Here is an 11,049-nt window from a genome sequence, read left to right as displayed (position 1 = left end):
TGAAGTGCCCCGTCTAATTAAGTGGCCAAATCATTCAATCAAGCCTAATTAATGGTCTTGTCTACACTAGAAGAGCGTAAATTTACAGATAAATGATGAGTCTTATGCAGAAACAAAATTTGCTTCAGGTGCCAGGATTTCATCCTAATTAATTTGGGGGAGTTCCTCTCAGGCGACGAGCATCGAAGACTTGACGCGTCCCGTTTCTTGTTGCATAGAAAAGGTATGATCATAGCACATTATTTATAAGGCTGTTAGTTCCTTCTCTCCAAATACATTTACAAATGAAAGGAGGAGTCTCTTAAAAAAACGACAATCGTTTGTAATCCTTTTAATGTCTGACACTTTGCTCTGTCAATACACAAAATTGAGCATTTCAGCATCCCGAACCTGGAGGAGAGACATGGAGGGTGCATTGCTTCGAAATGCGAAATTGGGGGTGTCCTTATTAGAGTTTATTATAGGGAAGGAGACTGTGATGGTGTTCGCACAGACTTGGGGTCGGCATCGGCAGCCCGTGACACCCAACCAGTCCTGTTTTTTTTTTTCAAAAGTTGAGTATTTCTCTCAGGTAAAGTGATTTTTTTTTTCAAATCAAAGGAGTGGGAGGGGATGGCGAGTAGGGTGTGGGGGTGTCCGCTTTTGTTCTGCAGAAAAAGGGGGCTTGTTCTTTGCAGATCAGCCTGACATTTTAACCGGGAGTACAGCGCCAAGTGAGACGCTTGACAGCGGTGTGGGATGGGAGCAGACAGTCCGGAGAAGGAGCGTCCCGTGTGCAGTTCTCCCACAGCCGAGCGAATCAAGGCTCCCGAACCTCTCCGAAACCAGTGACGAGACCGAGCAGGAGCAGGATCACTCACACCTGGACGTCGGGAAGGACCACGGGGATTGCAGGCGTAGAGGGGGTGGGGGGAGTCTGACATTAGGGATGAATTTCTAAGACTCCCGGTCTTCAAAAAAAAAAAAAAGATAATGAAAATAGATTAACTAAACCATGCAGTGCCCTTTTCAACAATTCAACGCTCAGATCAGCTTCTGCAAGTACACTTAAGAGTTTTACCTTCATTCTATTTCAAACGACCAGTTGAAGTCATTCATCAACTTTAACCGTATGGTGTGCTCAGAGGAGCAGCAGCGGACTGTCCCTTTGACATTGATGTGGTCAAAAACAAGTCTGCCGTGTGCCCGTGAGCCTTTACCACGACATCTGACTTTTGGATTTTTATTCAATCATTTGGAGCTTGATTTCCCTCAAGAACGGCTGGACTGAAATTACTGAAAAGTATAATCTTTGAATTTCCTAAGAAGAGCCTTTCGCCACCATCCAACATGCGACCCGCATCGAGATGCAGCTACGTGTGAGTACCTGTTCTTTTTCCAGCTTTTTTTTTCGCATCCATTTTCCAAATCGCCGACTAAATCTGATTTGTGGCATTTCCTCCCCGCTTTACAGGTTCATACACATGTTCGCATTCTTCTTCTACGCTCAGGTAAGTTGTACGTATATTTTATCTTGGCCTATTAAGAATATTCGTTCGGGGACTTAATTTTAGAATAAATCATCTGTGAAGCCGCAGCCAACTAGGACTGGGAAATGATGTGAAAAGGCTGATGGCCCCCGCGGCAGATTGGGCGGCCCGCCGGGTCACATAGCGGACCCTGGCACACATCGACGGGACGTGCTGGTCTCGTGAAAAATGTCGTGGGGTTTTGCTTCCTCTGAGAACAACGTTGCTCTCATTCCACCGCAGCAGACTGTGACAGATGGAGACGAAAAATAGCTAAAGGGGATCAAATAATAGTCATAAAATGTTTGAAATTGTTTTACACAACCGCCTGTGGTTTGCGGGGGAATTATCTGTTGAAGCCGTTTTAACGAAGCAACACCGATGTACAGTAATTAGTTTAAAAGAGGGAGAGAAAGAGAAGTACATTTTGTTTGATATAATTACAATTTTCTCCGTCGTATAAATCGTTAAACAAGTTACACCGCCGTATTTTTTTTGAGGCTTAATAGCTTTCGGATTACATATATATATAGTACATGTACTTATGTACACGTACTGATTGTGATGACATCTAATTTCTGACAGGTAACCAATCAGTCCCCGCCTAATTTCACGCAGCATGTAAGCGCGCAGAGCAAAGTGACAGACCGCGTGAGCCGCAGGTTGATCCGGATCTACCAGCTGTACAGTCGAACCAGTGGAAAGCATGTGCAGGTCCTGCCCAACAAGAAGATCAACGCCATGGCTGAAGACGGAGATCTGCACGGTAAGGTCCACGTCTGTCTGTAACCGTATCCCGATCTCCCCTCATTGATGTTGGAGAAATTAAAATTTGATTTGAATTATTTCCAAAGAGACTCATTGAAAATGTTTATTATTTTTAAAATGAATGATAGACAATTGAAATGATTGAAAACGTAATACATCGCTTTGCGTTGCTGAAATAGACAAATGCACAATGAACATTTTGAGTTTGGTTTTGGGCACATCATTTATATATACACACAGAATATATCGGTGCAAAATTGAATATCATCATCATCATACATACTTTCTCATTTCTTGGCTGTCCGTCTTTTCCATAGCATCAAATTCTTCACTTCCATTCAGTTTTTCTATTCTTTATAAAAGAAGAGAACACGCACACACACACACACACACGCGCGCGCGCGCACACACAGACACACACGCACACACACACGCACACACACACACACACACACACACACAAACAAAAAATTATAAAAAAATCAAATAGTTAGTTTGAATTTATCTCTGAAATCTGCAAGTAAAATACCAGCAAGATACAGCTTTTCTGTAGCTCACAAACATTCACTTTCCGTCATTTATTGAGCTACACATGTATGTTTTGTTAATTTCACAAATAATTAAACAGCAAGTGACAATTTTAGGCAAAAGTGACAATTTTCAGTCATATTTTGCACCATTTGGACAAGTATGGGTTTCGGAGGACATGAACGCTTTGACTGTGGCTGGTGCTGGACATTCTCCAGAGATTCTGGAAGTCTGGAAGAGCCATTAAAGTCTGACATGCATCACCCTCCCAAAAATTTCCCAAAAATCTTCTGCATTGAAATGGTCATAAGTGGACATTCACAGCACTTCGCTGTCGTTTTTGTTGTTTTGGGGTAGCCTCGTTTACTCACGATGAATATGATACAAAATTGGATCTATCCCTTCTTTATTTATTTATTTATTGCAGGGAAGGAGAATTGTGTAATGTGTGGCCTGCACAAATTAATTGGACTAGGGAAATGATAGGAAAAAAGAAATGCATGTGGAGGAGGGGTGGTGGGGATCTTCTTAATAGATTTGTATTCTGCTCAACTGTGCTGTTCAGGTCATGCTCCAGTTGCTCCCCCAGTAACCATCATGGAACAGAGCGACAGTATTTTCAAAAAAACATGGATTTACTCACATGTTGTGCAGTTACGATGATGCAATTCTTGTTCACATAACATGTGTACAGAGAATTAAAAATGACAGGCCGACATAACTATTTCTCTGCAAATTCACTCAGCCTCATAAATCTTGGCCTTCTTTTTTCCATCTTGCTGCAAAGCAATCCAGACGAGGGAAAGCCCATAATTCCTTAACATTATAGTATTTTTCTGGACTATAGAGATAAATGTGAAGCTTCATGTGAAAGGCCAATGCGGATTTATTTGAAAATAAATTTTTGATGGGGACGATGGGCCTGCCTCCTTAACTTTCAAAGACTCAAAAGACACCTGGTTATATCATTTTGAAAGAATTTCGGGACACATAAATCCATGGGAATCATTCCACTGGTTTTTGTGTTGCATGTGTGGACAGAGGGGAAAAAGAAATACTTGAAAGGCTTTTCTGGATCTGATGTACAGTACACATACATGTCTTTTTCAGTCAATCATGCAAGTTCAGAGGAGGTGGATGAAAATAGAGTTGCAAGCGTTGTATATCTTCACTCATTTCTCCCTACATGTGTCAAGAGACCTCTGTTTGCTAATGGCAATGTTTTTATTCTCCGGCAGCCAAGCTAATTGTGGAGACAGACACATTTGGAAGCCGTGTGCGTATCAAGGGAGCCGAGACTGGCCTCTACATTTGCATGACCAAGAGAGGGAAACTCATTGGCAAGGTGAGAAGACGTATTGTTTGTTGCTGGATCTGGGGGATGTGAGCTAAATCAATGGGATTCGTGGACAATAATAAAATGTTCAATTTTAATTGTTTTTTTTTTTTACATATTATGTTGATTGATGCATTGTATCATAAAATTTGAAGGTGCAAGATAATAAGAGACATCTGAATATCCAACAGTGAATTAACACATCTAACGGCATTATATTTGGAAAGAGAGGTCATGAGACAATGAAAAACAGTAATCAGATTATATGGATGGAAGTAACATTCTTAGAATAATTTCACCCTTTCATGCATTGGGGCAGATGGTATGGTGGTTGGGGGGGGGGGGGCATGTCCCCACCACCCCTGGCCCTCATTGTCAAGGTGACTGAACAATAGTCCCCAAATCCCCCAACTTTTGTCCCATAAGAATGTATGGATATCCACTAAGATATGTGGCCGTACACTTGAGCCTTACAGGACAGCAAGTTTTGAGCTTCAAAGTATTTCTGTTGAAAAATGGCTTTGCTTCAACTTTTAAGCAAAATTCTCTGGCCAGATATGTAGACCGGTGACTTTAAACTAAAACTGAGTCATGCCGCTGAATGAAGTACTCCACAAGTGAGTGAGCAACCATTCAAAAAGGAGCATAACACTTGAGTCAATTCCTCACACGTCTTTCTCGCGCACTTTCAAGGCGTGACGGTTTTCCCACCTCGGCTTCCAACACACCCACCTGTGTAACCGGTGAATACTCGCGCAGCCACCGAACAGGTGTGATCCATGGAAATCTAAGGATGCTTGCAAGTCTTGAATTGTGGAGTTTTCCTGAGACGAGTGAGCCATTGGGAATCCACAGAAACTTGAAATGTGAAAATGAGTTGCGTATCGAATGCAGAAGTTATATACTGATCGTCCCCAATGACGTGCCCGGCTCATCTCATGGGCTAATTTGAGGGAGCGTGTATCTTAGAATTCTATATTTAATCAATTCAATAAAAGTAATTTAATCAGTGGGAATGTGTCCATGGCTGAAAATATATTTGGAGCTGTTCCATTGCTGAAAAGCAAGTGAGCCTGTTGGACATGCGAGTACGGCACTTTTATGGATTTCACGAATGGCCTATGTCAAATCAAGACAAATGATTCCAAATCTAACTCCTCATTGCTACCGTTAGAATGACTGCAAGTGTGAGCTCCCACCTCCAGAGATCCCTCCAAGCTGCCAGCGCGAGTTAACAGTCGCTTGGTCATGTGGCTGTTACACAACCGAGCACACGGAAGCAGTTCACTGAATTAAAACGTGCGAAATGTATCACCCTTAAGAGGCACTAGTCCTCAGTAGAGCCTCCTGAGCGTGCAAGAGGAAAGTCCCTGGGAGAGTACAGGCGCCCCTGGATTTGCAGGGGACTCCCTTATCCCTTAAGGGACTTAACTGACGCAAGTCGAAGGGAAAATATGCACAGCCCCAAAAGTGCGCAGCAGTGGGCCTTTACTGACTTAAGCACCCGGGAGAATATACCCCCAAAATAGGTGGATGAACACATCTGCTACTTCTATCAGGGAATAATTAACATCTTACATTACCAACAAATACCAAATTCTTACTTCTGACTATTTGCATAATGCTGCTCGGCATGATGGCAATTCCTGTATCCAATTCCCACTAAGCTCATGTTTTGAGTGCACACGAACGTGCTTTGTGTGCACAAAACCATGTCAAAGTGGATTCTTTCTTTAGTTTTCTTTTTTCCCATTTGCTTCGTGCTACCCACTCGCTTGCTCGCAATCATACCGCTTAACTCACTGTTGCCATGACCGTAGACATAGTAGCCGGCATGAAAATAGATGTAGACGATGTGGCTTGTTGAGCAGGGTACGCGTAGGTAACACTAGATGGAGCCTGGACTTGGAGAAAGAATTAGAGTGGAGTGCACAGTGGCAATCATCTTGAAGCGGGAATCCCACAATGGTCCCACCTTTTACACCTCATTGATTTCTACTCAGACCTTGGGCCTGAGGACACCACAAAAAAAATCATAGCTTGCTGAAAATGTTTTTTTTTGATCAAAAGTATTAATTTAAATGAAATAGTAAGCTGAAAAAAGGGCAGAAGTTAAGTGCATGAGACCCACATGTATCCAATATTATTAACCCTTTCATGCACCCTGTTACCCGATAACATGATAAACTGTCCACTGTGGAAACCGCTGTCCCTGAAAGGGTTAAATACAATAGATTATCTACTAAAACGGATGAATATATTATGTTCTATATAGTGCATGACATATTATATATACTATATACCTTACACCCTACCTTACATATCTTCAAAAAAGGAATTATTAATATAAATAATGTACAAAACAATACAATATGGCACAGTAGACCATATAATCATTAAAAAACAAAAACAAGTGTCATTGATTGAATCAATTTCCAATTTCAAGTACATGGCACTGAAAGTCAACTTCGTAATTGTAATATTAAATTGCATTTTCGAAGCTTGGTCCCTGCCCCCCCCCACCCCCCCAGTTCCAGAATCCCATCTGCGCCCCTGCTTTCATCCCCTCCCTTCCCTGCACACACATAAACACACTGCCGTCTCTTCCCGCCCCCCTAGCACCCTGCCTCGTATACCATCTGCCCATAGCTCAATTACAGCATGTCCCAGCCCCATGAGCGTTCGTGTTATAAAAAAACAAACAAACAAACAAGCAAACAAAAAAAAGACGCAGCAGAAAGAACATTTTGGATGTACCTGTTCAGAAGATCTCATCAGACTTTTTTTTTTAGCAGAACAGTGAGCCACTGTGCTACGACAGCTAGCTGTGTCACATGATATGAATAAGTAGTGATACTATTTAATTTTATCAACTAATTAAAAATGAAAATGCACCCAACCTTCGTACATACTGTAATTTATCAGTTGGGAGCTGAAAAGTCAGTTTCCAACCACCCCAATTTGTAATGTATGTAACATATACTGTACAGGAGGGCAAGATGGCTGTGAGTTAGCATGCGTCACAGAGCGTGCGTGCAAGTGACAGGCAGTTAATATTTTGTTTTTACTCTGATTGTGGGTTTTGCAGAAAAATGGACAAGGCCGTGATTGCATCTTCACTGAGATTGTGTTGGAGAACAACTACACCGCCCTGAGGAATGCCCGGTATGAGGGATGGTATATGGCCTTCACCCGTCGAGGACGTCCACGAAAAGGCTCGCGGACACGGCAGCACCAGCGTGAGGTCCATTTTATGAAGAGACTGCCAAGGGGTCAGCAGCCTGCACATCCCAGCCACCACCGACCATTTGACTTCATTCACTACCCCTTCAACCAAAGGACTAAACGTACGCAGTTCTCATCTGAGCGCTGAGGAACAGAAGTTGAAAAAGGTGGTGAGGCAGAAGAGAAACAAACAGACAGGGAGTTTCATCAGCCGTAGATTCAGCGCTCTCTTCTGCGTCTCTTAACTGAGCAATACTCTCAATGTGTCGGTGCTGAATTATTTTTTCGGAGAGGAAGACTGTAAATAGACAAAAATAAGAACTCTATTTTTCTACATCAGATTTCTAATTCCGGACTGTAAAATTAAAAAAAAAAATGGATTTTTTTTTTTTTTTTTAGATGCGCAGAATTCCTTGACTTATTGTTAGTGGAGCAATATGTTTTTTTATTTTTTTATGACTGTTTTACTATTGAGGTCTTTTATCTCCTCTTGCCTGCTGCTTCAAAGAAACTTAAACAGATTGATCATTGCCAGAATCTCAGTTTTCGACAGAGTCCAATTCATTAATCAATGACAATGTTCATGTGGTAGCAGTGGCAGATCATCTTCTTTCCAGACTACATATCATGAGGGGAATGTGTTTTGATGACACAATTCAAACCTTTTGTAGAATCTGGTGGAACAAAGGCAGCTATATTTGATTATCGCAGGTATTTCTGTGTACTGACTATAGAGTTGTTACGGTCAAAAGACGTAAAGGTGTAAAGAAACTCTGGACATACTCATGACTCACTTCACACTCTCTTTGTCACCCTTGTATGTCTTGTTTTTATACATATAAAAGATATATTTTATTTGGTATGTAAAATAGTTTTAAGGATGAAATATTTATTTAAATGTGTCATGAAATACTGAAAATAAATTCTTGTTTGGTACGGCTTGGATTTTTATCTGTTTTGTTTGCACCTTCATCCAAATGCAAAGGTTAATATCGCCGATCAAGTTTTTCTATTACAGGTAAACCATCCAAACAAATAATTAAAAAAAAATTTTTTTCAAATAAAGATTCACGCGATCTGTTTTTATAAGTTCATATATATACAGTATATATACATATATATATATATATATATATATATATATATATATATATATATAAGATGGGCTACTGGAACAAAGCGGAGATGGGCGAGATGCGATAACATGGCTCTGTTGGAATGCTACTACTCAAGCAACCCTAGTCAGAGGGGTTACATGCAGAGAATGTGGGCTAAATGGTTACTTCGAAACCCACAGTCACGGTTGACCACGAAACAACTAGTAGCTCAGTGTTCCAACATCCACAAACGGCAACTGCTGTCACAACTTGAGATTGATGAGGTACAACGCAGGTTCCATGGTGAAGGGCCCCATGCTGCCAGATCAGAGGAGGAGGTCATACCAGAGATTGGGAGGCAAGCCCCAATGAATGCAGATGATGAGATTGGGAGGCCAGCCCCAATGAATGAAATGCTGAGCGAGGCAGCAACTGACCTGAAACCTAAGATCATGGCGAGAATGAAAGCTGGGCAACCTAGAAACCGATTACAACGGCTATGTGAAGTACCACCTGAAAGTCTCATGGAAAGTGTGAATGCAGCACTGAGGGTGATCCCTACCGTAACGATCACGGAAACCAATGAGCTGATATACGCTTCAGCATCATTGATCCCAGAGACGCTTGGCTATAAGAGCAACCATGGAAGCCATGAGATACGTTACCCACCATGGAAAAGACGGTTGGAGGCTAAGATCAAGGCGGCTCGGAAAGATGTGAGTCAATTGACAGAGGCCCAGAGAGGTGTGATGAAAAGGCCGATACCCGAGAGGTACATCCAGATGACCATACCTGAAGCACTCGAAACTGCCAAACAAAGGCTCCAAGCCTTGTCCAGCCGCCTAAAGCGGTACACGAAAGAGAATGAGGCCAGAAGAACAAACAGGCTGTTCGCAACACAACCTGCGAAAGTGTACCTACAGTGGCAGGGTCCTAACAACAGAGCTGACCCACCAAGACTGGAAACTGAAAGGTACTGGAAAGGCATATGGGAGAAGGAGGTTGCACATAACAGCAGTGCACAATGGCTGTTGACCCTGAGAGAGGAGCACAGCAACCTCCCTGAACAGAACCCAGTACCATAACAGTGGCAGACATACAGGAAAGAGTCTCAGATATGAAGAACTGGACAGCACCAGGCCCGGACATGGTCCACACCTACTGGCTAAAGAAACTCACAGCACTCCATGAGCGGCTAGCAGCACAAATGAACCAGCTGCTGAGGGATGGGACTCACCCAGGATGACTAACCGAAGGGCGAACGATCCTGATCATGAAGGATCCCTCAAAGGGTGCAGTCCCATCCAACTATCGGCCAATAACCTGTCTCTCCACAACATGGAAGCTCATGTCAGGCATCATTGCGGCTAAGATAAGTGGACACATGGATCAATACATGAGCGAAGCACAGAAGGGCATTGGTAGAGATACCAGAGGAGCCAAACATCAGCTCCTGGTTGACAGAACAGTCGCACAAGACTGCAGGTCCCGACGTACCAACCTGTGCACAGCCTGGATTGATTACAAGAAAGCCGATGGCTCGATGCCACATACATGGATCACTGAATGCTTGGAGTTGTATAAGGTGAACAGGACCCTAAGAGCCTTCGTTGCGAACTCGATGAGGATGTGGAAAACCACACTTGAAGCCAATGGCAAGCCACTTACCCAAGTGTCCATCAAATGTGGCATATACCAAGGTGATGCACTCTCCCCACTGCTGTTCTGCATAGGACTGAACCCCCTAAGCCAAGTAATCACCCAGACAGGCTATGGATACCGCCTCAGAAATGGAGCTACAATCAGTCACCTCCTCTACATGGATGACATAAAGCTGTATGCTAAGAGCGAAAGGGACATAGACTCCCTGATCCACACAACCAGGATCAACAGCAGCGACATCGGGATGTCATTCGGGCTTGAGAAATGTAGTCGGATGGTGACTAAGAGAGGAAAGGTAGTCCGTACTGAAGGGGTCTCACTCCCTGAAGGAACAATAGCAGACATTGAGGACAGCTACAAGTACCTCGGTATACCACAAGCCAATGGCAACCTCGAACTGGCAACAAGGAAAGCGGCTACGGCCAAATACCTCCAGCGAGTGAGGCAAGTCCTAAGAAGCCAGCTCAATGGCAAGAATAAGACCCGGGCAATAAACAGCTATGCCCTGCCAGTGATCAGATACCCTGCAGGAATAATAAGGTGGCCAAAGGAAGAGATTCAGACCACGGACGTTAAGACCCGAAAGCTCCTAACCATGCATGGAGGGTTCCATCCCAAATCCAGCACCCTGAGACTGTACACAAGCCGAAAGGAAGGAGGCCGGGGACTAGTGAGTGTGTAGAGGACCCGAGCTGAATGAGGGACGGACACCACCTGAGGGGGGGTGAGACGAGGATTTTTTTAAAATATTATATATATATATATATATATATATTTTTTTTTTTTTTATATTTTATATATATATTTTTTAAGATTACTACCCTTAGATATGGTGCAACATGAATATAATAAATGTTTTTCTGAAATAATATACAAATTTCACACCTTTTCCAACTTTGAATTTCAACCAAATTGTTTTTTTTTT

General features: G+C 42.7%; 1 protein-coding gene across 1 annotated transcript; it reads left to right on the top strand.

Moving 5' to 3' along the window:
• Positions 1–681: 681 nt before the first annotated feature.
• Positions 682–8,301, top strand: fgf8a (fibroblast growth factor 8a). The gene is made up of 5 exons (XM_086121914.1): positions 682–1,358; positions 1,454–1,490; positions 2,094–2,274; positions 4,043–4,149; positions 7,229–8,301. The coding sequence occupies exons 1-5, from the start codon at positions 1,330–1,332 to the stop codon at positions 7,511–7,513; spliced, it is 639 nt and encodes a 212-aa protein (XP_085978040.1). The 5' UTR covers positions 682–1,329; the 3' UTR covers positions 7,514–8,301.
• Positions 8,302–11,049: the final 2,748 nt, after the last annotated feature.

Source organism: Hippocampus guttulatus, chromosome 10 (assembly GCF_054856545.1).
Source record: "Hippocampus guttulatus isolate MCC_2025c chromosome 10, RoL_Hgut_1.0, whole genome shotgun sequence".
Taxonomy (NCBI): domain Eukaryota; kingdom Metazoa; phylum Chordata; class Actinopteri; order Syngnathiformes; family Syngnathidae; genus Hippocampus; species Hippocampus guttulatus.
Note: the sequence above shows the minus strand (reverse complement) of the source record. Positions and strands in the feature narration are given on the sequence as shown.

What these genes read in the sequence shown, in the direction of transcription:
- fgf8a (XM_086121914.1), top strand. Translation starts at nt 1,330, where the DNA reads ATGCGACCCGCATCGAGATGCAGCTACGT. An exon ending in CATTCTTCTTCTACGCTCAG is followed by an intron (nt 1,491 to 2,093) that starts GTAAGTTGTACG and finishes AATTTCTGACAG; the next exon opens with GTAACCAATCAGTCCCCGCC. An exon ending in TGAAGACGGAGATCTGCACG is followed by an intron (nt 2,275 to 4,042) that starts GTAAGGTCCACG and finishes ATTCTCCGGCAG; the next exon opens with CCAAGCTAATTGTGGAGACA.